Source organism: Boleophthalmus pectinirostris, unplaced genomic scaffold, assembly GCF_026225935.1.
Source record: "Boleophthalmus pectinirostris isolate CB_2022bp ecotype Guang Dong unplaced genomic scaffold, ASM2622593v1 HiC_scaffold_14, whole genome shotgun sequence".
NCBI classification, from domain to species: domain Eukaryota; kingdom Metazoa; phylum Chordata; class Actinopteri; order Gobiiformes; family Gobiidae; genus Boleophthalmus; species Boleophthalmus pectinirostris.
Window position 1 is genome coordinate 52,897 of NW_026571047.1, and position 27,514 is coordinate 80,410.

General features: G+C 41.4%; 1 protein-coding gene across 3 annotated transcripts in view; it reads right to left on the reverse strand.

Annotated features, from left to right (window-relative positions):
* Positions 1 to 27,514, reverse strand: part of LOC110173964 (growth arrest-specific protein 7-like) — an 89,075-nt gene that overhangs the window by 33,328 nt on the left and 28,233 nt on the right. Inside the window, exons 2-6 of one of the 3 annotated variants that reach the window (XM_020939987.2) lie at positions 17,737 to 17,869; positions 7,892 to 7,969; positions 6,559 to 6,638; positions 3,689 to 3,742; positions 2,381 to 2,470 (exon numbers count right to left, since the gene is read on the reverse strand). In XM_020939987.2, the coding sequence (XP_020795646.1) occupies positions 2,381 to 2,470; positions 3,689 to 3,742; positions 6,559 to 6,638; positions 7,892 to 7,969; positions 17,737 to 17,869 (435 nt within the window). The remainder of the gene's footprint in view (positions 1 to 2,380; positions 2,471 to 3,688; positions 3,743 to 6,558; positions 6,639 to 7,891; positions 7,970 to 17,736; positions 17,870 to 27,514) is intronic. The other 2 variants (XM_055150437.1, XM_055150438.1) reach the window with 2 other exon arrangements.

The following is a 27,514-nucleotide window of genomic DNA, read 5'->3' on the forward strand; positions in this document are numbered from 1 at the left end:
AAACATATGGGTTTTAATGAAAAATTTATTAAATGGCTAAAAATTTTCTACAGAGATCCCAAATCCAGAGTTCGAGTCAACGGCCACTGCTCAAACTTCTTCCCTCTAGGGCGCGGGACGATGGGCTTTCTCCATGTCTGTTTGCTCTTAGCATCGAGCCACTGGCAGAGCTCATTAGGATGGATCCTCGTATACAGGGTATAAGAGATGAGGCTAACATACAACACAAATTAGCACTTTTTGCTGATTACATTTTATTATTTCTGGAAAACCCGCTTACGTCCATCCCACCTCTGTTACAGGGACTTAATGAATACAATTCTGTATCTGGATATAAAATTAATACGAGTAAATCAGAGGCAGTGATGGTTGTTGGTGAATGGCCTACTGAATTAAATGATCTGGTTACATTTTAAAAAATCAACCAGGGGATTTCGGTACCTTGGAATCAATCTCACACCTAAAATTTCACAACTATTTACTTATAATTATGAAAAATTTATTAACGATGTTAAAAAAGACTTAAACAAATGGGATGCTCTACCCCTATCATTCCTGGGCAGAATAGAATCTATTAGAATGAATATTCTACCAAAATTCATATTCTTATTTCAATCTCTCCCTACTTCAGTACCACAATCTACATTTAAAACACTTGAAAAATGTATATCCAAATTTATCTGGCAAAATCGAAAACCAAGGACACAACCGAAAATACTAATGACAAAGAAAGAAAAAGGAGGGCTTGGACTCCCTGAATTAAAACTTTATTATTGGGCATCTCAACTTCGAATATTGTCAGCTTGGGTGGTCAATGATCCTCAGATTTTATGGATTTCTATAGAACAGAACTCTGTACCGGGATTATTAATTCATTCTCTTCCATTTATGGGCCAGAATTTATTGAAAAAGGGTAAAATTGATAATCCTTGGATTTTGCAAACACTTAGGGTATGAAATGTAATTCAAAAACAAACTAGAGATGTGCCAGGGCTTTCTAGGGCTATGCCCATTGCAGGTAATATAGAATTTTTACCGTCTATGTCAGATGGTGTCTTTAAAAGGTGGGCAGACAGTGGTCTGGTGGTTATTCACCATTTATTTAGTGGACAAACATTTAAATCTTTCTCACAATTACAAGAGCAATTTTCCTTGCCCCAGAATGACATGTATAGGTATTTGCAGATTACAGATTATTTGACAAAACATCCACAGTGGGATGTTGTAATGAGAGAGCCCACTAATATAGAAAGTATTTAGTTAAACTGTTTGAAAAAGAAACCAGAATGAAAAAAAGTATATTTTTAATGTATAAAAACCTATCTGAAAACATATCAGATAATACGCTTCATGTTAAACATCAATGGGAACGTGAGATGAATGTGATTATAACAGATAAGCAATGGGAAGATATGTGTTTATACTGTCACAAAGGAATTGGAAGTCAAAACTGGAGAGAGTTTGACTGGAAAACAAAAATCTGATTTTTCAGAACTCCGCTAAGGACATTCATGATTAAGAAGTGCTGGAGAGAATGTGGTATGGTTGGAGACCACACCCATGTCTTTTGGGATTGCCCAAAGATAAGAACATTTTGGGAATGTATCAAAAAGAAGACTGAAGATACAATTAGATCAGATATTCCAATGGACCCTCTACTGTTTTTGCTTGACTTATATCCCAACTCACTCACTGAGGACCAACAGTACATTTTACATGTACTTTTACTAGTGGCAAGAAAAATAGTGACCCTGAACTGGCTCAAGCCAGTCCCACCAACAATTGCTGAATGGACACAAAAATTAAAGTACGTTTATCAGATGGAGTGTCTGACTGCCCAGCTTCAACTCAAAATGGATATTTTTCTAAGGCGATGGTCGCGTGTACCATCTTTATTTGACTGAGTTGTGTGTTTTTTGTTTTTTTTTAAGCCCTACCTGACTACTGTATTTATTTACATATAATTGGAGTTAAGAGCCCAATCTCGACACTTGTTATTGTTTGTTCTAATGTAAATTGCCTGTTATTTTGTACTTTTGGCAATAAAGTGGAGCAGTGGAGCACTTCCTGTATTACTACATGGCATCACAAGATAGAACAGAGTGAGTCATTTTGAAGAACACACACTAAATATACAGGGTGTGTGTGTTTAACATGTGTAAATGAAACAAAACAACAACTCCAGGCATGTTTCTAATGAGGAAACATAACGTAGCTCAGAAAATAGTAATGTGGGCCCTTATCTAATGACTGAGCTAAACATGAAATGCGTGGGACAAAAATAGAAGCGAGAAAATGTCTTTTCCTAGTTTTGTTTACAATGAAATTAATAACAGAGTAGCTGTTGGATGCCTAGTGCATGGATCTGAGTAGGCCTTACCCAGAAGTAGTCGCAGTAGCTCCACTCGTTTGGCTTGAGCAGCTGCTGCTCAGACATGAAGGCTGGGAGAGGGAAGGTCACACAGTTCACCTGACACACACAAACACACAAACACACAGTAACCTTAAGTATAGTTAGGACTCTCATATGTTAGAGTTAGAATCATAGTATCTCTTCAGTTATTGACTTCAGGAACAATAACAAAAATATATAATATACATTTTAGTAAACAACATTTAAACCAGAATTCAGGACTAAACCAGAAATGCACCAGGACTAAACAAGGTCTAAACAAGGAATAAACCTAAAGTAGGATATGACTAGAACTAAACCAAGATTAGAGTAGACTGGAAACCAGTCTCCATTTCCAGAGCTACTGATGAAAAAAAGGAAACTTTTTCTGTTATATTATTTCATTTGAATTAATTACATTAATTAGGTAAAGATCCTATATTACACAAAAAAAAAGATTCCTGTGAACTTTAAATTATAATGCTACCACATCAAAAACATACTTGGGGTTGTGTTTTGTTTCATTTGCACATGTTGTCTACATCTATAAAGCTGAAAAAACTCTCTTCCATCTTGTGATGTCATGAAGCAGTGTTTTACTGCTACCTTTTACCTTTTGTTTAATAGAGCTTGGTAATTCCAGATCTGAAATTATCCAAATTATGCTAGTAAAGGTGTAAGGAGTTTAAAAACACAGCGGAGCACTTCCTGTTTTATTACATGACATCACAAGGTAGTGGGCTGGTTTCTGTTTGAAAGAACTCAGTCTAAATATGCTGGGTTTGCGTGTAAACATGTGTGAGTGAGACAAAACAAAATTCCAGGTCTGTTTGTGATAAGAAAACTAAAATAGAACAGATCACAAAATAGCATAATATGGGCCCTTTAAAATATTTCTATACAACAAGAAATTAATCAACAAAAGGTCACAAAATACAATAATATTGTTAATATCATAAATTATGTTTGTGTCTAACACAGAGCAAACAGAGAGATGGAGATGTATTTTTGCACCCTGCTGTGAACCGCTGCAAACTTTGCCTCAGGTTCGTCGAACTGGATTGCTATTGAATGACCATCAAATTAATAAACACATATATACATAACTGTAATCAAATAATGATGTTTAGTGCTTTGCCTTATTTTAGTTGACTAAATAAAGTAAATTCTTCTGTTTACAAAAACTATAATTAGAGTTACAAATTAATATATTTTTCATTCACTTCACTTGTCTTGCCCCCCAAAAATCCCTGTACCTTTTGATTTCAAACAAAAATGTAAGTCCATGCTCCTCACCGTGACTGTGGTCTCCTTGTACTGTTTCCTGGTGGGGGATGTGGACACAGGCGTCTGTGGACAGAAGAAACCATCAGCATTAAGCATGGAAATTAGCTTTGGCTACAATCCTGCATATTTACAAGAACATGTTTTTCTTTTGTATTATCTCAACTTTAATATGCATTGTCCCTTAATAAATAACTACAAATACAAATCAAGGCTTCAACCTTCTGCTCCAGACATGCTCCTCAGATATGTTCTTCCAGACATGCCCCTAAGATGCACAGTGATGTGAGTCTGCTTGGTCCTGTGTATCAGAGACGTTTTATAAAGCCAGAGACCACTGCTAACTTCACATTTCGACCTGCTGATATATACTGGCTAACATTATCCACTGAAAACCATGTACCTCAAACCCAGACAAGAACCATGGCTCAATGACGCAACACGTGCAGCAAGGCTGAGTGCTGTATAGCAGAGCGCAGATAGAAAAGTGGTAACTTGGAAGTATTTTAATAAATTCTTAAAGATTGCTGGAGACAGTATCAAAGCACTGTTAAGAGTGAAAAAATGAAATATTTCTCAGACCTGATTGTAGAGAAAATCAACAAACCCTGCATTATTTTTTAAAACAATGTGTCTGCTTTTAACATTGGCCTAACTGCAGAGTGCTCTGCTGTTTTTAGTCAGTTTGAGCCTGTGTCACTGTCTGTGTTCACAGGGATAATTGATAAATTAAAACCAGTGTCCTGCCCCCACAGACCCAGTCCCACCTTATTTTTTTTTAAAGAGATTTGTGGAACTATTGGCCTTTTTGTTAGGAGATCATCAATATCAGTCTATCTTCTGGCATTATCTCCTCCTTCTATAAAATGGCTGTTGTTGAACCACTGATAAAGAAATCTGGGCTTGACCCTCCAATTTTGTACAATTACCAGCCACTAGCCACTTTTGTGGCTAAAATTTTAGAGAAAAGTGTTTTTACTTTTTTAGATGTAAATGGAACTTTAGTATCAGTCATTAAAAACCTTTAAAAGTGCTGATTCACTTGTGGAACTTTCCACTCAGGCTACAAAGAATTTCACAGCACTAAATCTGCACTTTTAAAGGTTTTTAAAGACTGATGCTGGTGAAGTTTGAAATTTTAGTGCTTTTAGACATGACTGCTGCTTTTGACACAGTCAACCATGCAACTCTTTTAAAACATCTTGAAAATTGTGTGGGTGTCAAGGAGACTGCCCTGGACTGGTTTAGGATATACATGTCTGGGCAGTCCTTCACTTTAAGGCTGGGAGATTCCACCTTGTCCTCTGCTCCTCTGTACAGTGGAGTTCCCCAGGATTTTTGGTCCAATTCTCTTTGCATTGTACCTCCTCACAGTTTAAAAGTCATGGCTTGTCATATAATTTTTATGCCGATGACTGTCAGATTTATATGCTAATTGTTATCCCTTACTGACTGTCTAAGTGACGTTTGGATCTGGTAGCTCCCTGGTCAGGTTAGGACCTTGAAAAGATCATGTGTCTCCCACAGTCACCTGCCTTGGCGTCACCTTACACAGTGATTTTAGATTTGATAAGGAGATAGGGTTGGGCAGTATCCAAATTTTGATACCGTCAAACAGTCTCAGCATTTTACCGGAGTATACGGTATTACTGTGACCAATTAAGAATTGTTTTGTAATAGGTGAATAGCTCAATAGGTGAGACCCGCCTCCCCTGGAGGGGGGCCACTGGGGAGGCACAACACATGCGCACTAAACCAGAACTAAAACAGAACTGAACCAGAACTGAGTGTCAGAATGGGCTCAAAGGTGGACCTGCGTAAATTGTCGGATGACCGCAGACAAAAAGACCGGCGCAGAGCTCCGCGCATACCAGACCTGTCAGTCATGGCCTGATCACGCTTTGCAGACACCCTGCTCTGAGGGTTCTCCCTCTCTCTCAATTCCAGTATTAGTCCTGGTTTAATCCTGGTTTAATCCTGGTTTTGTCCTGGTTTAGACCTGGTTTAGTCCTGGTTTAGATCTGGTTTAGTCCTGGTTTAGATCTGGTTTAGTCCTGGTTTAGTCCTGGTTTAGTCCTGGTTTAGATCTGGTTTAGATCTGGTTTAGTCCTGGTTTAGTCCTGGTTTAGATCTGGTTTAGATCTGGTTTAGATCTGGTTTAGATCTGGTTTAGTCCTGGTGGCCTATATCATTCAGAAAAAGAATAGCAAGCATTATACATGCCTAAAAATATTGAAAAGTGCAGCATATCATATGCTTCAAATTTATTGAAGGTTTTTTGCCAGAAAAAACAGCATATTCACTTTTTCTGGCTTGAGCATGGCACGAAGTGGATGCACAACTTTACCTGTGGTGCTGAAGACTCACTTTGATGGACAGCTTGTAGCACAAACACACAAGCATTATCGGGCAACCCTTGACATCAGTGGAAAATGTCTGGCTCCATCAGACTTCCACCAGAGAAGCGGGTAGTTGTCTCCCTGAATGAAGATTCCTGACAATAGGCAGAGATCTCTGCATCACTCTCGTATTCTCCGTGACACCGAGGGTCAAGGAAGGTGCATTTCTGCATCAACTTGTGCACTGAATCGCTGTCATATTTTGCCTCCAGCTTGGCAAGAATTCCAGTTTTTATTGAGTTTATTAACTGGACATCCTCATTTGACACGGCCAAAACATTATCCTTGCAGAGTTGGAGCATGGGCAGGATAGAGGAGCTGGTGGCATAGTTTTCTCCACATAAACGTCAGTAAAGTCATTGACTGGTTTCAGTGCTTGTTCAGTCAATACATTTATACTGGCTTAATATGCTAGAACCTAGTATACCTACCTACCTAGTATTCAAGGTGTACCTTGTGAGAATAGTCAGGGTGCAGTCTCACCTGTGGTTCTGTGCTGGTCTTCCGGACCACACTGTTGTGCTGATAAAGCAAAGGGCTGCCTCCTGAGTGGAACCCATTCACTGCACAAAAACACATACACACACTCAGGTTCACATGCTTTTCCCAGGACATTAGTTTGGCTTTCATCCATTTCCTGGAGACTGATCCTACCCTTAATCATAATTGTGATGTAAACCACTTGTGCTAATGGCACCAAGTACAGTACATCTCTGTCATGTTAGTGTCATGCTAACTAAACATGGAGGAGCCCATGGGACCTGTCTGGTATAGTCCTGGTTTAGTCCCTGCCTCATGCCTACCAATGACAAACCTCAGATCATAAACTTTAAACTGGGGTATTGGTCTAAAGATACCAATATTCTGCATGAACATTTTTGATTAAGATAGTATAGTATGTTTTTTTTTGTTGTTGTTGTTTTTTTCAATCAATCAATCGTTCTTATTGTGCCATCCCTCTCTTCCCTCTCCATCTGGCATGCGAGAGAAGCAGAGGAGCAGATAGAAGGAGAGAAGAGCAGGGGGGGGAAGAGGAGGAGGGAGTAGCAGAGACCAGGGAGGGATTTCTTAGATGCAAGGTTGTGCTCTGTTACTCTTCAAATAGTGTATGCCCTGTGACTGCACCCTGAAAGCCGTGGTGCCATTACCCAGTAGTGGAGCTATTTGGTTGGCACTATAAGATACGGTGATGCATAATTCCTGTGGCTCTCCTCAAGGATTTTCTTTTTCCCACTGGGTATGTTGGAAATGCTCCTGCAGAAGGAAGGTCTCAGGATGGGGGAGCTCTGGGACAGTTCTCTATGTGCTTGTTTCCCGTTGATGTTCGTTAGTCTGCCTTTCTGTGTTTGACCATGTCTGTTTCACTGTTTCACTGTCACTTTTTCTTTCTGTTGGTTAAATCAACTTTTTTGTGCAACCCCGAGAGGCAACTGCAATTATCATTTTGGGCTGTAACCTAAATATACATAATTTTAAACTATGAATACCAATGCATAGGATTGCCAATCATCTCGATTTGGGAGGAACATATTGCTATTTGTCTGAATTTGATGCTGCCCCACATTTTACTGACAGCCTCTGTTGTTAATGTAATGATTGTACAATCTGCTAAATAACAAGCCACTGACTGAATCAAAGCTAAAGAGGACTGATCCCAATCTCAAAATACTACAGTGTGTAAACTTTGCTAAATACATGTATCCTATTTTGGGGGGTGAGAGAGTGAGCAACCCTACCACTACAGCACTAAGTATTGGTATTGAGTACGTGTTCTAAGGACACTGGATATAGGTGGGACATAGGGACAAAAGAGCACCTGCTGGAAGGGAGTTCTTGTGTCTCTGAGGGGTCTTAGGGGTCCCGGGAACAGAAGAGGGCCTCTCCCATGTGGTTTCTGTGAGACAGAGAGGACAACGTAAGTCAGGGTCAGTAAGGTTTGAGCTAAACTCAGATATGTAAATCTACTGTGACACTTTTAATTCTCACTAATGGATATGTCAAATGCAGGCTCTTAGAAATGTTTGAACACTAATCAGCAGGACTGTATTCAACAAAATAAATTCTTGTTGGACTAAAGACATGTGCTGCCGGTTGATTAAAAATGGGGCATGGCAAAAGCTCTCAAAACGATTACATATGAAAACTACAAGAAAGTACTAGGAAACTTCTATGTAAAAAGGCCTCTTAAATTCACCCTTTCCTGCTGTTGAGTACATAAACTGTTATAATCTAAAGAAAATTAGTCGACTAATTCAAATTTTGGTCACCTATAACTTAACCAATGAATCAACTCAACAACTAAAGGCCTAGCTATCTACAGCCCTACAGGTCAGTCCATCATTTACTAATTTCCAAAATTGACTTCATATGATAGTAAGACCTTAACTGGACTTACTTCACCTTTGTTGGGCCCTATTTTCAAGCTAGGTGCTATATTACAAGTGCAAATAAATAAATAAATAAATAGTATGTTCTACTGTGGGCATCTTGCACATGATTGGCCCTCACCAGTAACGGAGTAACTGGCAAGGGCTATTGTTCTTTGTCGGTTTCTTGATTATAAGGCCCGAGCCCCGACAGGGCGTAGGGCCTATTACTTTCGCTACGAGTGCATGGGCGAATAAGAGAGGACAACATGCAACTTCATCCTCAGTCGCCCCCGGCATGAACAGCAGTTTTCCAGTAACCCACACCCAAGGCCTGGGCCATATTTACCACTGATAAAATTAATGGAAGTCAATGGGAAGTCATGGGTGACCCCGACAAGATGGTGAATTACGAGCACATCAGTGAGCTTTCAAAAAACGTATAATATGCTGTTCCATTGTTTTTGGATATATTGTTTTTGCTCGAATTATTATTATTTTATTAGGCCCGAGCCCTGACAGGGCGTAGGGCCTATTGCTTTCGCTACGAGGAGCGAACGGGGAGCGACGAGTGCATGGGCGAATGCAAGAGGACGACATGCAACTTTGTCTTTGGTTACCCCCGGCATCAACAGCAGTATCCCAGTAACCCACGCCCAAGGCCTGAGCCATATTTATCACTGCTAAAATTAATGGAAGTCAATGGGAGGTCAGGGGGCGACCACGACGAGACGAGCGCATCAGTGCCCGTCATTCACCAGTGACCCCACGGTGATGTGGGGAAGGTTGAGAGCTTTCAAAAAACGTATAATGTGCTGTTCCAATGTTAACGGATATATTGTTTTTGCTAAAAATATTATTTTTTTTATTATTAGGCCCGAGCCCTGAAAGTGCATAGGGCCTATTGCTTTCGCTACGAGGAGTGAATGGGGAGTGACGAGCGCATGGCCGAATGTGACAGGACGACATGCAACTTCGTCCTTGTTTGCCCCCGGCATGAACAGCAGTATCCCAGTAACCCACGCCCAAGACCTGAGCCATATTTACTACTGCTAAAATGAATGGAAATCAATGGGAGGTCATGGGCGACCGCGATGAGATGGTGCAGACACGCCCGTCACTCACCAATGACCCCATGGTGACATGGGGAAGGTTGAGAGCTTTCAAAAAATGTATAACATATATATATGCAGTTTCAATGTTTTTGGATATATTGTTTTTGCTCGAATTATTAGGCCCAAGCGCCAGAGGCTGGCAAAGGGCCAATTAGTATCGCAAAGCGATGCTCCTAGTGGCCGGAAAATGAAATGGCATGACGTGACACAACGTGGCCCACAAGAGGGTAAACTTCATTCAGAGGGCTGAATGACAGTGTATCTTCATCAAGAATCTTTGCTAGGGCCTCCAATTTGTCCCTCTTCAGAGTGGACCGAGATAAATGGATTTTTAGGAGCATAGGAGCGCTCATTAAACAGCAGCATGTAGAACTTTGTACGAAACTCACAGCACATCATCAGCAGAAGCTCTGAGCTCGGGCAGCAGCGCCAAACACATGGGTGCACTCAGCGCGCAGCCCCTCAAGACGGGGCTGGGGGATCAGTGTTGGTCAGATTGTCCAGAGGCTTTGTCCTCCATGTCCTGGTTCCAGACGGGGGCGAGCAAGACCAGCGCGCAAAGGTCTGCGTCCGAGTGCTTCAGTGCTGTCATCTGTGCACTGGTTCCGTGTGGGAAAAGCGAGAATGCGCTGTGGACCACAGGTCCGAGCGGGCTGCTCTGGTCCTCCGCGCTCGACTGCGGCTGGTTCTGAGGTGGTGCAGTATCCGCACAGAAGCATGAATCACGTTTGGTTCGTTATATGCTGAGCGGTCCGTCTGAGCATGTTTTTTTTTTTTTTTTTTTTTTTTTTTCTGGGGAAAGCACTTCTCAGATGGAGGCGCCGGACAACAGTCCCCGCTTCAGCTCATCTATTTCTTGCTGAAACACTTTTCATGTGTTTGCATTTGCACACACAGCTGATGGATCAAATCCATGACCAGAGACAGGGCTCGGAGGTCAGTGATTTTACCACTTCTTTATCAGATCTGTGGAGAGGCAAGCCCGCTCACTAATGCACATTTTTCAAGGTATTTGTGAGTAATATTTACAACTGTAATGAAATAAATGCTACAGATTTGAATCTAATCCAGGTGTTCCCAGAGGCTCGGTGTAGTTATGACAGTGCTCGATGGCGTATTTATGCGGGTTGAGGTAAATGAAAACTTTTTTGAAAAATGATGCTGTGTGCACGATGTTATTTTGGAAAACGGAGGGAGGGAAATATTAATTTCTCAAAATACCGGCTATGTGTAAACGTAGCCATAGTCTCATTCTGCACTATCTCATTGATTGGGTTCACAAATTCAAAGGCATTTTTCCTTCGCCAGCTTTCTGGTATACTCACATACTTTGCCATGTGATCGTGGATTTATTGAACTGACAGCATTGATGCATTCATTTTGATGGCAAGTAAAATATTGTCAATGAGAACTTTAACTTGCTCAGGGTCAGATTTTTTTTTGTGTGACAGCTCATTCTTTTTCTCCTGGTCGTTTGCACTCTCCCGCAATAATGTACCAATCCCTTTTCCCATCTTGAGTCTTTGTACAATTCCAACGGCATTCAAATAACTTTTCTGCTGAATGTGTTGCTGGAGGTAGTCCAACTTCCATTTAGCCCATATTTTTCCTTCAGAAAACTCGCTTGCTACTTTAGCTTCGCTGCATGTTTTGCAGAGCAGACCTTCTTACTCGAAAAAGAAAAAAATCTCACCCAGTTTCACCGCTTGTTCTTCTATTTGCATATAGCCATTCCATCTTAAAAGAACCGTGTAACGGTCCCAAATATTTATATATATAATTTCGCGTTTGTCTTTATATTTTACTTTGCGCCATCTAGTGGTCAATCACAATGTGGAACAAAGTATAATAGAAAGTTCCGCCCGAACCTAATTAACTGCGCACCTTGCTGTCAACACATTGCTGCGGACATGTGAATATCTCCGGTAAGATGAGAATAAGTCAGATAAAATTTTATGGGAATAACAATGTAAACACTTGTTTATTGTTTTTATTTAGTATATAGCGAAGGGATTTGAAGCAAGATTAACAATTAGGTTTGTGTGCTTTATTATTATATTGTATTATATTGTAAGGTGCAGAGTTAATTTTGATGTTTTATTTATTGTTTTCTTTGCTGCCAGTTCTCACGGGTTGAAGAGTGAATAAACCCTGTTAAAAAACCTCGTGCTCATTCCTTGAGGGGTGCTACAAACCGTATTTCTTTTTTACTTTGGTTTGGTGAGTGAACGTATCACATTCACTGCCCGTTTGTTTCGCCATGATAAGGGGTTAGCATTAGCGTCACTTAACTCTGCCACACTGTTATTATTGTTATATAGCTCATATGGGCAGAGCAAGTGTGCAAGTACTGTCAATGGCGTGACTGGCTGCGTAACATAATTGCATCGTATTGTATGATTGGCTGGACACCTGTCACTCACTGAGTTACACAGCAAAATGATACAGAAAAAAAATGTTATAGATCTAATTCATTTGTAGTGTGCTGCATAGGTTTCCTTGTATGCTGAGAGTGTGGGAGCAGTGCACAATTGCGCAGTTGCACAGCTTAGAGGGACCATTGCAAGCCACCATTAGCCAGTGTGTTAATCAGAATAAGTGCTGTAGGATTCCAACACAGCCAAATGCAATCATCTTTTCTTGCTTGGCAGAAGGGTCCCGCTGACGAGAAGACATATTACTCCCTAAAAACTGTTCCTCGAACAAACTTTGACTTTAAGTTGATCTCGTTATAACTCCTATAGCACATAGCTCTGTTGTTATTCATTCATTAGCCTTCCGTAGGACCGACCGGGGTTAATCAAGAAATTTAAAGATTGACTCAGAGCCACCCTCCATATTCCTAGTGCACTTTAAAACTGACCCAGGATCAGTAGTAAACAGCCCTGTGATTGGACACGAGGAGCTATAAAGGGATTATCAGACGACGTCACTTTGCAATCTGCTGCAGAAAGAGCCGCTGACCTGTCTGGTATCATATCAGTGTCTTTGGATTATGTAGGATTTCAGCAGATTTCAGGCTCTTCCAGGGTCGGGGCTAGTTGTATCGATTAGGTATGAAAGTATGTCCGGCTACTAAACTTTGAGCCAATTCTTCTCATCATTTATGCACTCAACTGCATTTAACACATATGGTTCATTAAGACATATCCCACTCACTAATGTTAATCTAGTATCATAATGTATTTTATCACACGGTAATAAACTGTTTTAGTGTGCTCACAACAGCGCTAGCTACTGTTGCAACTTCATGTTACCCACAGACAGCGGGGCTTTCTGCATTCAGGCTGCACGAGCACCCGCTGTGCTCATAAACAAATACGTCTGTTGTAACGTCTGATTGGTCAACACCAACACATGCTCCTTGTGTTTCTCAAAGCAATTCAAAGTAATGTCAGTGTTGGGCAAGTAAGTAGTTACAGTTACCCATTACTTTTCCCTCAAAGTAATTGCGTAAGTAACTAGGGTGACCAAACGTCCATTTTTCCCCGGACATGTCCGTATTTTGCGTCATGTCCGGGAGCGAGCAGACACAAACAGTCGGTCAGTCTGCAACATACCGAAGCACACATGCACATTAACAATGACTTGTACAAGAAATTCTCCGTTTTCCGTCCCGGTCGGGACAAGTGGGAGGCCATGTGCACAGGTTGCGAGGTGAGAGTACAGTGTTCCCTCGTTTATCGTGGGGGTTATGTTCTAAAAATAACCCGCGATAGGTGAAATCCGCGAAGTAGTCAAGTTTATATTTTACAATTATTCTATCTGTGTTAAGGCTGTAAAACCCCTTAGCACACACTTTATACACTTTTCTCAGACAGGACAGGTGCAACCCTTTTTACTTCCTTCTTAAAACTTATTGCTGCTAAAGTACAAATCAAATACTCTGCTGCTGCTTTTTCCATGTAAAGATGAGCTAAAATTGTCTTAATTTGCCCTACAAATCACCAAATCCATCAGGAGCCAGAGTTATATGCTACAAGCTAGTCTCCTCCACAGAGCTCAAAAACACAACTGTATCATCACAACAGCACAGGGCAAACAGCTGTCCCTGCAGCTCTTTGCAACTTAGCAGCTCTTCTGAATGAGACAAGAGAGCGCAGTCTGATCTGTCACCACAGCTGTGACTCAGTAAAATAAAGAGGGGAACCAGCTGGTAAGTCGTGCTGGTTGAAAAGTCCCCCTGAACTGTAGTCTTTATGAAACTAAGTAAGTATATATATAGTAAACATGCAAGTTACAATATATCTCAACACATCTCTCAAACGCTAGATCCATGGTAAAACGGATGATTTGGAATTACAGCTGGCTGGTAACTGCTATGTTCAAGTTTGCTGTATGCTTATCATAACAGAAACATGGTTACACGCACAAATCCCCGACACTTTGGCGCAGCTAGTCTAGACCATGTATATTCTGACATCAAGCATGCATACAGAGCCATACCCCTCCCCAACCTGGGCCAGTCGGACCGTCTCTCCCTGTTTCTCACCCCTGCTTCCCCCCACTCAGCAGACAGAAAGAAAGACAGAAGACAGAAAGACTGTCTGTTACCACCTGGCCTGATGACGCCCTGTTCCGACTGCAGGTCTGCTTTGAACACAGTGGGAAGCCTTCCATCATGAAGACCTGGCTACATTCACAAATACAGTACTGTCTTACATCAAGTTCTGCGTTGATATGGTTACTGCGGTAAAGATCCGGGCTCGAGACCTAGCCTTCAAATCAGGTGACAGAGAATTATACAGCACCACTCGCACCAACCTGAGGAGAGGCGTCAAAGATGCTAGGTAGAGGAGCAACTCAACAACCCCTGGGAGGTGTGGCAGAGCATACAATCCATCAGTAACTACAGAGGCTGTGCTGTGACATCAGGAGACTCAGATGTGGCACTGGTAGAGGAATTAAACAGCTTCTTTTCCCGCTTTGAATCCCAGGCACAGGCACAGCACTCAGTCACACCACTCCAACCCGCACTACAATCAATCTCCAACATCCCCCCACTGACTGTTGAGGTGGAGGATGTGAAGCAGGTGCTCTGTGCAGTTAACCCCAGGAAGGCTACAGGCCTGGAGAGAGTACCAGGGAAAGTGCTCAAGGCATGTGCTGACCAGCTAGCACAGGTCTTCACTGACATTTTTAACCTGTCACTGAAACAAGCAGTCATTCCAGACTGCTTAAAATCTGCTATTATCATCCCAGTCCCAAAAAAGGCATCCACAACCGACCTTAATGACTTCCACCCCATAGCACTTACCCAAGTCATCACCAAGTGCTTAGAGAAAGGCAAAAGGTTCTAAGGCATATCAAAGCCGCATCAGTTTGCATATCGGTCAAACAGATCCACGGAAGATGCAATAACATCACCCTCCACTCTGCGCTGAAACCACCTGGAGAAACGGGAGAGCTATGTCAGGATGCTCTTCACTGACTACAGCTCAGCTTTTAACACAATAATACCAGACATCCTGATCCCCAAGTTGGCCAACCTGGGGCTCCCACCATCCACCTGCTCCTGGATTAAGGACTTTCTGGTCAATCGACCCCAGCAAATGAAACTGGGTCCCCACCTATCATCCACCTGCACTCTCAGCACCGGCTCTTCCCAGGGCTGTGTGCTGAGCCCACTCCTCTACTCGCTCTACACTCACAACTGCAGTCCCACCCACCCAGAGAACATCATAGTCAAATTTGCTGATGACACGACGGTGGTGTGGCTGATAACAGAGGGGAATGAAGCGCCCCACAGAGATGAGGTCCTGAAACTCAGCGAGTGGTGTGCAAATAATAACTTGGCACTGAACATCACCAAGACTAAGGAACTCATCCTGGACTTTTGGCGGAACAGAGCTACCCCTGCCCCCCTGTACATCACCAGCCAAAGTGTGGAGCGAGTGGAGTCCTTCAAATTCCTTGGGGTTCACATCTCTGCTGACCTCTCCTGGTCAGTCAACACCTCAGTCCAAAAGGCCCAGCAGCGGCTGCACTTCCTGAGGGTGCTTAGGAAGGAGCAGCTAAACACAAGCCTGCTGGTGACCTTCTATCATTCCACCATTGAGAGCCTGCTGACATATGCTGTATCAGTGTGGCACTCTAGCTGCACAGAGGCTGACAGGAAGCGTCTACAGAGGATCACCAACACTACACAGGACATTATTGGCTGCCCTCTGCCTCCCATATCCACCATCTACAACTCCGGCTGTCTCAGCAGGGCTAGGAACATCATTAAAGACAATACACACCCCGGCTTCCATTTCTTCATTCTGCTGCCTTCTGGTAGGCGCTTCAGGTTCATACCAGCCTGAACAAATAGACTCAGGGACAGCTTCTATCCCAAAGCTGTCACCATATTGAACTGAACTTTGCACTGAGAACTGTTGATTTTTTATTTTTTATTTTTTGCACTTTGAAGAAGCAGCTCTGCATCTCATTATACTGTGTATGATCACAATAAAGACTTGCAAAAAAAAAAACATTATCTGGTCTCAACTGTGCTGCAACTATTTCAGGATTTTATCTTACATATTTCATTGAAACACATAGTTAAGACTTTCCTAAAAGTGATTCTGAATGATTTTTGGACTTTCTAAGTTTCTTGTGTTGCACTGCTTAGAAATTATGTTCATGGAAGCAGGTTAGGAAATAATTTATATTTCTTCCCAAACAGTTACAGATGCTATAGGACATGGTGACGAACAATAAAAAAATATAAAAAAATACAATTTCATAGTAAACTTCAGTGAGCAAATGAGGATTATATTGATATTACATACTAAAAAAAAGTGCACCACTTAGGGAAGATTGGGAAAATGACAAACAAGGCCCGACATTTGGTCTCACTACATTCACATTTAATTTTATTATGATGCAGAATGCTGATTTTCTAACTCTATACATCACAGTGCGTGACATAGCCAACTAAAGGCCGGCAAGAATGCCCCCCCTCTCCCGAGCACAGCAGTTTGCCGCTCAAGAGAAGCGGGTGCCCGTAGGGAGGAGGGGGACGTTCAAGCCAAGAGAATGGGACATTGAAGCTGGGACTTTGAAGCCAGGGGGATGTTCGAGCCAGTACTCATAAAGAACCCTGTTACACTGATGGCGTTACAGCAGAGGAACGTAAAGTAAATTAGTTACTCTAAAAACTAAAGTAGAACCTGCCAAGAGTTGTTGTATATGTTTTCTGTGGATTTTATTTATTCATTTGAAAAAAAAAACATGTCTTAACAAGGAGATATGAGATAAGCTCAATAAGACACAATGCATTAAGTACTATAGTTTAATTTTAATGTAATGCGGTTGAACTGTAGTTCTTTGTGAGGTCTTTATGAGATGTTTTGTCCTGTAAGACCTAGATATGCAGACAGAGGAGCAAATATCTCGTGCGTGAGCCCAGTACTGGAGCCTGCTTTAGGAGCTGTGCCATGTCCCGCTGCTGTGTGTTGTGTCTGCTGCAATACTGCATCCTGACTCCGAGTCCCTTTCATAGACCAGTCCATTATTTGAGGTGGTTATACAGTGGAATAGTCTACGACTGAATCAGAGTCTAGCAATCAGTGCACTGTAGAGCAGTTAGAAAGACCGCTTCGCTCTCTCTGCACCGACTGAACTTGAATGAGTCCAGATGGAGTTAAAAGTGACAGACACAGCAAAGGTTTTCAAAGAGAATGCAGGTATAGCGTGGAATAGAGCACTGTTATGTATCTGCCCCATGCCCAGTGCATGCCCCTGTGGCCACCACGTAACTACCCTGCTGGATCAGACACAAGAGCATTTAAAGCCCGTGCCTCAGTGTTGCCTCAGAGCGAATAGTGAAAACGCACTGGTGTAAAAAAGTAAACAAGTGTCTGGGGGTGCATTCAGATGCAGTATGACGTCACAAACACAGACAAATTACTCCTCTGATAAATACCGATGCAGCACTACATTTGATCTGGCTGTAAACTGGATTAAACTGATGTAATATAGAGATATCTCCTAGATTTAGAGCAATAGTCAATATGTCTCCAATAGCCAATAAGTGCCCATATCTGCCAATAGTATATGCCAACCAATATATCGGTATAAAAAGTCCATTTATCATAATACCCCTCCTTAATAGTCAACACATCACAATTATTGTTTAATAGTTGCAGTTTTAGTAATTAAATATAGCCCTTTTAACGTTTGTCAGACCCTCTCACCGTTGCTGGTGGTGTTGACGTAGTACTTGTGTCCCTGTGGGGACATGTAGCAGCTCCAGTGTGGGGGCAGGGGCTCATCCTTCAGCTCGTCCCTCATCTCCTCTCCGGGTAGCTGGCTCATGGAGCCACTTTTCTGGGGAAGGACAGAGGACACATTAGCACATGGAGTCCACTCATGTGGCTGTAAATAGGATGTTCTGTGGGATAGTTTCAAATCAGTTTTACAGTCCAAGACATTTACAGGCATGTTTTAGGGAATTTCTAATGGATTGCAAAAACATGGTCTTACTATTGTTATCAAGTCAATAAAAATATACGTATATTAAGATTAGTAACACCCACCCTTGTACTCACTGGGCTACAAAAAGTCTGTCTTCATTAAACTGCATATATGCATAAAAACTGTTCAATATCCCTACAAAATAGCCTTTGCAAATATAAACAAAATACACATTTTATGTCAATTACAACAAAAAGGTTTTAATCAAAGGAAAATCTCTGTTTTGCCTGGACTGCTCCACTATATGGTAGTACCTGGAGGACTAAAGAAGAAAGGAGGGGTGGGATCTGGAGAACTAAAGGAGAGAGTGAGGGGGGAGGAAGCAGGCGGTCTGGAGCACTAAAGAGGAGAGGTGGGAGCAGGAGGGGCGCAGCCTTGAACAAAACGAACAGTGTGATTGGTCTAACAGGTATTCGCACCTCAAACAACTGGCTGTAATCAGGCAGCCCTCTGTGATGTCACCAACAACTGGAAATTGCAGAGGCCAGTGCAGGCAGTACACACTTAGATTGAGGCATTTTTTATCAGAAAGTTAATGTACTCTCTGACAAAAAAATACTAGAAACACAAGGCATTCCAAGCAAACATGTGGTTAGGAAAGATTGGAAAGAGAACTGCCTATGATGCTACCTCAGAATAATTACTATAACACTATTTAGCATCTTCAGATCTCCATTTAACATTTAGGCTATGCTCTATAGTCTAAGTTCTGGTGTTATTGTAGTACAGTGCAGTGACATCATGGAGCAGAGAGGCCCCAGCTGCCCCAGCCGCAACACACATCTGGAGGAGGTTACAAAGGTTAGCCAAACAGCATCAGAGCTAATGCTAATGCTAACCCGCCGACTCAACCCTGCTCTGTATGTATGCACACACAGGAGGACACAGAGAGGGAAACCTTTAAGTTATCTAGCTAGAAAATGTGTGTAAAAGCTGCTAACCCTGTATTTTAGATCTTTACAAACAATGTTCCGAAATGCATGGGAGACCTGTATTAATCAGTTTATATTTTGGTGTTTTTTCAGATGTTAATGCTCTGGGTGTCGATTTCACAACCCTACCTGAAAATCACAACTATATCCAAAATATCACATAATGTATAATGTGATATATATACACTGACACAAAACAACAGGAAGCAGGACTTCCCCAGATTATACAACGTATGTGTGGTTCTTTTCCATATACTGTAGTGACATTCTCTATAAACCATGTTGGTGCTGTGATTTGTTTTAGTATAAATGATGCCATTGGCTCTTGAGTCAGGGAAAACTTCTCCCACCACTCAGGACAGAGCAGGTAACGACTATTTGAGATGCAAATTCAGTCTGTGGCATGGTGGCTCACAGCAAGGGGCTTTCTGTGTGGGGTTTGGATGTGGGGTGGGTTTCCTCTGGGCACTCTGTACTCCCCCCATCAACTCATAACATGTACATTAATAACATGTACATTAGGTACGATCCTCCAACTAACATAGTTGTGACCAAGACTAGGATCATTGAGATGGGTCCAAGAGCCCCAACAGGGACAATAAAATGCACCTTTAACATCAATAATTTCTGTGAAGTGTCAGTGATCAGCTTGAGTGTTTTTAATGGAGAGGTTTACAGCCAATACTCTGTCAGAGCATTATTCATTCACTCCACTCTTGGTGGTGCTAAGATACTTCTGACACAGCTGCCTTGGGATGGACTGATGATGAGCCATAAGCCCCTCTGACTACCTTCAACACAAGGACACAACAACAGAACTTGTTAGAAAGCAGGAATTGATCCTCTTCGAAAAATTTTGAAAAAAAAAAAAAACCTTGATATTTAATTTCTCTGTCACATCTTTGCACACCTCAAATTTCCTTCACAGCAAATCACCTTTAATTGCTCTTAACGGATACAGATATTTGATTGCTGTGACTTGTTAGTAGGGCTGAGCGATATGACAAACAATTAAAATCTAGATTTTTTTCTTGCATGTACTGAATGAAATAGGATATGGATTACATCCAGAGTAAGGACTGCCTTCAATTAAATTTGTTTTTATATATATGTAATCACATTTTAACAGTTTAAATGAAAACATTTTACAATAGCAATAGTTTGATGGTACAGTGATGCTTTGCAAGTAAGAAAGCCAGAAGTAAAATTGTTCCATAATAATCCTCAATTTTAGAGTTTCTGTTATTAAAGCCACAAATTGGTAAAATGAATTAATTCGTTGCCCTGCTCTTTTTGATGTTGTCATGTTGATAATGATTCACCTGATTTCCTAACACATGGAAGATCACCTGCACATACCTACAGACAGTATGTCATCTTTTTGTGATTGATTTTACAGTATATTCAATGGGGAAAATATATATTTATTTACAGTGGAAAAACTTTTTCCCACTTCAATAAAAAATATCTAAAGTAGTACTGCAATACTGCGAGATTAACGCTCTTTGTGATTTTTTTTTTTATAAGCTGGAGCCATTTCACACAGTAATGATAGAAAAACTACAGGAGGTGGGCCAAAGCACAGAGTGGTAGCTCCTGTACATGCACACACACAACTTCACTATTATAAGCCCTGTAATAATTAATGCCTTTTTAATTTAATAATTGCAGCCATTCTAACTTATTTTGATAAATTGTGCAGCCCTCTTCCGAATATATATTTTCAGATGGAAGACAGATGGGCAATTTCTACTCTGACATATCTAAACTGAAAAACCTTATTAATTGGATCCACAAATTTGTCTTTAGTTTGTTTAAATACTGATTAATTCTAACTCATATTACAATGAAAAAATTACTGAACAGCACTGACTTCAGCAGAATCAGAGTGTGAGTGTATACAAAACACTACGTCCTTGATTTTGTTTTAAATAATAGATGACCCTCCTCCTTGGACTGCCACCTTAATGTCGTGGAGTGGTTTGAGTGCCTGAATGATCCCGGGAACTATGTTGTCAGGGCTTCATGCCCCTGGTAGGGTCACCCAAGGCAAACTGGTCCTGAAGGACAGGTCGGACTAAGAGCGGTTCAAATGCCCTTTATGATGAGCACAATAACGAGGCCAGTTACGACTTCAAGCATCTGGTGGCCGGGACTTCCCCCTTGCACAGCCCGAAGGAGCAACGTGGGGCCATCCACCCGCAGGAGGATCCATAAATGACTGGTGCAGTGAGATCTGGGTGGCAGTCGAAGGCGAGGGTCTTGACGACCGGATCTCTGGACATGGAGACTGGCTCTGGGGACACGGAATTTCACCTCACTGGGGGGGAAGGAGCCTGAGCTTGTGTGGGAGGTTGAGCGTTACAGACTAGATATAGTTTGTATGATATAGTTTCATTTCCCCACAGCTTAGCCACCATGTATTGCAGTTCACCCCGGTGAACGAGATGGTCGCATGGTCTCCTATGGGGGGTACTCTGGGAGTCTGGGGTTTGTGGCCCTTTGCTAAGAGCTGTCCGGTCCCTTTAAGACTGGAGCAGGAGCTGTGTTCCCATTGCTGGCAGTAAGTCAGACCTGTTCCTGGTGCATGTTGGACTCCGCCAGAGGTGCTCTTTGTCACGTGTTCTGTTCATTGTATTTATGGACAGAATTTCTAGGCGCAGTGAGGGCTTGGGTCTAATTTAGGAACCACAGGATCTCTGCTGTTTACAGATGATGTTGTCCTGTTAGCTTCATCAAGCCAAAACTTGCAATGTGCACTGGGGCAGCTTGCAGCCGAGTGTGAAGCGGCTGGGATGAAGATCAGCTCCTCCAAATCCGAGGCCATGGTTCTCGACCGGAAAAAGGTGTCTTGCTCTCTTCAAGATGGTGGAGAGTCCCTGCCTCAAGTGGAGGAGTTCAAGTATCTTGGGGTCTTTTTCACAAGAGAAGGGAGGATGGAACGTGAGACTGACAAGCAGATCTGCGCAGCGTCGGCAGTGATGTGGTCGCTGTATCAGACTGTTGTGGCGAAGAGGGAGTTGAGTCAAAAGGCAAAGCTCTTGATTTACTGGTCAATCTACGTTCCTCCCCTCGCCTATGGTCAAGAGCTCTGGGTAATGACTGAAAAGACGAGATCACGGATACAAGCAGCCGAAATGAGTTTCCTCTACAGAGTGGCTGGGCATTCCCAGGAGGAGCTTAGTCACACGGGAGGAGTTTGGAGTACAGCCGCTGCTCCTCCACATTGAGAGGAGCCATCTGAGGTGGTTTGGGCATCTGTTCTGATGCCTCCCTCCGGAGGTGTTCCAGGCATGTCCCACTGGAAGGAAGCCCCAGGGAAGCCCCAGGACACACCGGAGGGTCTCTGAGCTGTCCTGGAAACACCTTGGGGTCTCCCCAGAGGAGCTGGAAGAAGTGTCTGGGGTAAAGGAAATCTGGGAGTCCCTGCTTAGACTGCTGCCCCTACGACTTGGCCCCAGATAAGTGGAAGAAAATGGATGGATGAATAAATAATAGATTACCAAAGAGCTCTGTTTTCTTTCTGTCACTGAAATAATCGATAATCCTGATTGGATGGCTCGGTCTGAGTCTGGCCAGGAACATAGAGGAGACAGTGACCAGAGAGATCTTCTGTAGAGTCTACACAGAGAGAAACAGTCTGGCTCCCAGACTAAAAAATATGTAGGAATATTTATGACACTAATCTAATCTAAGTGCATTTTTCCCATGGACAGCTGAGAATGTGATGTCTGCAGCAGCTTGTGGGCCATGTGCACTGGTGAATAATGTAATGTTTTATACTGTCCCATGAAAAGCAGGATCCAAAATGCCCCCCAGCTCAGACCATGGATCTGATACATTTTACTGCTGTGTCTGTTCTGAAGACGGAAGCTGCAGTCTAATGGGAGTCACAACAAGAAAGAAATTACACTGCCCTATAGTGTTGTCTCAAACTTGATTTCGATGCTAAGGAATAGACTCAATGCTCAATACTGATTCTGATACAACGGTGATAGTTTTATAAAGAAAATTTGGCCATTATAATGTGATTTTCAAAATTAAATGGTAATATCTTATTTTATATTATCATGTAGCCTGGTATCTGTGTAATCCTTCAGTCGTCCAGGTATACTGTAAAAAATCTAACTTGAAGTTGCTGAAGCAACTAAAGTTTTTGACCTACAATAGCAAAAAATGTACATTGTCATACAAACTATACTATATTATTTGTCTCAAGAAATATAAATGCATTCATGACCAGAAGTTGGCCTCAGATCAAATTTTTTGTTGAGAAAATGAAAAAAAAAACCACAGTTTGATATTTGTTGAGCTGAAAAACCTTTACTGCACATGTGCACGCATGCACAAACGACCATTTTGGTCATACGGGTTGGCCTGGGGACTTTTGCAAGGTGTCTGTGGTGTCAGGGGTCCTTGTGCACTGAAAAATTCCTGAAAATGAGCCCTCATGGGAAATACTGATGGACATTGTTGAGATTGTAGTATCAAGAACTGTAACGGAGGACGTACTTTTTTACTTGGACTCTAAAATATTGGACCATTATAGATTGCTCATTGAGACTTTTCCAAACTTTAAGTTAAAGCCCAAACATCACTTTATTGAACACTATTCCCATCTTGTCCGCTGCTTTGGACCCTTAGTTGACCTGTGGACCATTAGATTTGAATCCAAGCACAATTTTTTTAAAGAGAGTTGTGCATGATGTCCAGTGCTTTAAGAATATTTTATTAACACTCTCCTCAAAGCATCAGCAAATGATGGGGTACTTTCTAGATGGACAAACTCTGTTCAAACCACAGCTGCAAGTTAGTAATGCTGACACAATGGACATCTGTTGCTTGGAAGAAAAACTCCAGAAACTTATAAAAGAGAAATATCCACATCAGGACACTGTTTCATTTGCCAAGTGTGTTTATTTTCATGGGGCCGAGTATGCCAAGGACATGATTATTTCTGCAGGACAATTAAGTGGGCTGCCTGAATTCTACAAGATACTGAACATTTTGGTTGACTCAGAGAAAGTGTCTTTTGTCGCTGGAAAGCTCTCATCTTGGTTTATGGAACATTTCAGATCTTATCAGCTTGACAGCAGCTACACAGATCTTCAACTACTGAACCAGAAGCCTTAAATGACCACCACCCACTGACTGCATACTGTGTGGCTGGAAAATTTATGGTGACCCCCATTACGTGCCTGCTGAATTGAGAAAATCATGGTAAGTGCATTATTATGGGTGCTTACAGCGTGTTTTTTTTTTTTTTTGCTCTTCTAATTTGTTCTGAATGTTTTTGGCACTATTATTGCGAGTCAATACAAAACTCATCCGAAAAATCAAGTTGACCACTCTACCAGAATCTGTAAAGCATCTTCAAGATGCAAAGCTGGGACTTGAGGAGGAATTCACAATACAATACGAGGATCCTGATTTTGACAATGCACTTTGTAACTTGATGGACATTAGTGAGCTACCCACAGAACGAGATCTCCTCCTACAGAGGTTTGATAACCAATAGGTATAATAGGAATAGTGCGGGCATGAGGTGTGGCCCTGCTTCTGAACTTAAGAGAACATAATTTATTGTAAGAGTTAGATTGAGAATTGGGCCTGACTGGGTCTCATTTAATATTAATTTTCTTTTAGGTGTCAAACATAGTCCAGCATCGGCGAACCATTTGTCTTGAAGGATTACCCATATTTGTTCAGGACACTGAGCGCAAACTGTTTTTGACCTGCTTGGTGAGTTAAAATTCACACAAATTATGCCTAAATTGAGTTAAAATATTTACTTAGTTGCTATAACTGTTATATAGATATATATAGGTAAATATGGGTAAGTATAGGTAGGTCTATCCCTGTCTCCCTGCCTTTCTCCCTGCCTGTCTCCCTGCCTGTCTCCCTGCCTTTCTCCCTGCCTGTCTCCCTGCCTGTCTCCCTGCCTGTCTCCCTGTCTGTCTCCCTGTCTGTCTCCCTGTCTGTCTCCCTGTCTGTCTCCCTGCCTGTCTCCCTGTCTGTCTCCCTGTCTGTCTCCCTGTCTGTCTCCCTGCCTGTCTCCCTGTCTGTCTCGCTGTCTGTCTCGCTGTCTGTCCCCCTGTCTGTCCTTATCTTGTAATCCTGTAATCCTTTTGTTTTAACAGGACACAGACCCAGTTGAGAGGGCCACCAAAGGTGTGAAGGTGGGCATTCTTGCTGTTCTGGAAGACTACACTGGACCTGCTTCAGAGCCCACTGTTGTCAACATTGGTCTTGTGTTAGAAGACAACATCATTCTCGCTGACTTGCCAGACCTTCCCACTGCCTGTGCCTATCTTTTTGGACTTCTTTATGGACTACATATGGAATTTCCAAAGGAGCACAGGTACACATTTGAGCTATTCAACACATTTTCATGGAACTGACTCCTACTTGCTCCCAGCGAGTGAGAAGCTTAAAAACTAAGCTCTTAGTCTAAAGTCCTTTGATAGAAATGCATTTCATTGCTCATTGCTTATATTAATACAATTGCATTGCTTTGTTCAAAGACTTTGTGAAATCTGTTAGTTTGGTAGGTAAAATAACATACATTGCTGTCCAATATTGGGTTTAGCTTGGACAGTGAAAAAGTTTCCATAGCATATGCACAAATATAAAAAAAAAAATCTATAAAAAAAGTTTATAGATGTCAAATAACAATTTTACATTAAGGTATTATTACCCTTTTCTTTCTTTTCTTTTCTTTTTTTTTTTCAAAGCTGTTAAGAATCTGAAATTAGATTCTAGAAAGCAGCCTATTCCTAAGATTCTGGTTGGATGTATTTATGATATCAATTGTGCACACCTATTGCATCGTGATCAGTTCCATTTACAGTTAACAATGGTGAAGAAATGTTCTAATAAGTCAAATTTTTCCGCACATGCAATTTGTCTTTGGACTCTACATCTTAATTTGCATCAATAGTTGTGCAATTATTAATAAAGTCTGTTACTTGAGCTGGTTATGTCTTTATTTATACTCAGTTAATAAGAACAATTGCAAATGACAGAAAATACATTCTGCAAACATTAAAAAATAATGTGAACTAAAAGAAAATGCATTGTGATTGTGATAGTTTTTATCATTAGCTCAACACATTTACTAACTCAGAGAAGCAAAAGAAAATGCGTTGTGCTCATAAAGAGTAATAACTTATACAAACAAAAAAAAATTATTTGTTCTAACAAATAAAAGTAAGTCCATGAAAACATGAAAGATTAATTTAAAAGATAATTTAAGTTAGAGTAACTTTAATCCATAACTTGAATAAGTTAGTCTTTTCAACAAAAAAAAAAAAAAAAATTACAGTGGTTTCAGGTTAGAGGACTATAGGACTATATTAGTCTATGTGCTCTTATACTTGTTCTTGATACAGCTTAATACCATTGTAAAGCTTCAGCAAAGGTTCATTTCTGCCTTTGGAATGTCATTTTTTTAGTATCGATACCTGCTCAAATGTGTATCTAGTTTTGATATTAGTTTTAGTGTTGATTAGGATTTTTTCTTTTTTATCCTTTTGACAACAATGTAGTGTTAGTATTTTAACCAACATTCATGTTTATTCTTCCCTCTGTATTGAACTTTAACTAATCACACAGCTCTGGTCTCATCCCCTGCCTGTCCCAGACCATAAATCACACACTACACTGAAAACTGTGAGGAATGCATCTGCGAGCGTTTATGGTGTGGCACGACGATACAGCACTCTGGTATTCTGGTTTGACGAGTATAGTGAATTCCAACATGCCTCAAAGACATCACCGCACTCTCATTATGAAGAGGGCCTCCAATATGAAGCTAGAGGAGCAGGCTGGGGAGTTCTATAGAAAAGCCGAGAGTTGAGGAGACAAAACCAGAAATGTATAGAGGTAACGCCGTGGGGGAGGGGTGGGAGTGGGGGTATTTGACCTCTATGGTGTATTAGCTGCTAACACATAGTATATTTAGATTATCATGTTATCTTTTATTGTTGTGAAAATGCTATATTTGTCGAAAACAACATATCTGTTGTGTATGTTTCCCTTTTGTTTTTGATGCTCTGAGTCAAAAGTCACTACTTCTGGAGTGCTATCACATTACAACTGATGTTAATGAAACTACTGCACATCGTAGCAGGTCTGTAAATTTGTAGTGTGTTGTTTTCAATAATGTTTGTGTATTTACGGAGAATTGTTATGTGGGAGAATTTAGGCATGTGGACACATCTTACGGCTTAGGGTTCGAAGAGTTCGAATAGTGCCTAAATTATTCATACATGCATTGATGACAGGCATATTTTTGATGAGGGAATAACATTATAACATAACTCTTTGAGTCTGTCTGTCTCTCACTGATTCCTCTGTTTTGGTATTGAACTCTCCCATAAAGTGGCAGTACCAGTGTGCCATATGCAGCAGTCTAAGCCTGCTCAGAGTTTGGGAGAGAAGGTACCTTATGTAGTCTCTTCACTGAAGTCACAGAAGACTTATTTTTATCTGTATAGATCTGCTCCAGCCTCAGCAGTACAGACAAAAACAGAACTGTTTCAGCACAAGACTCCATTGTCCAGGG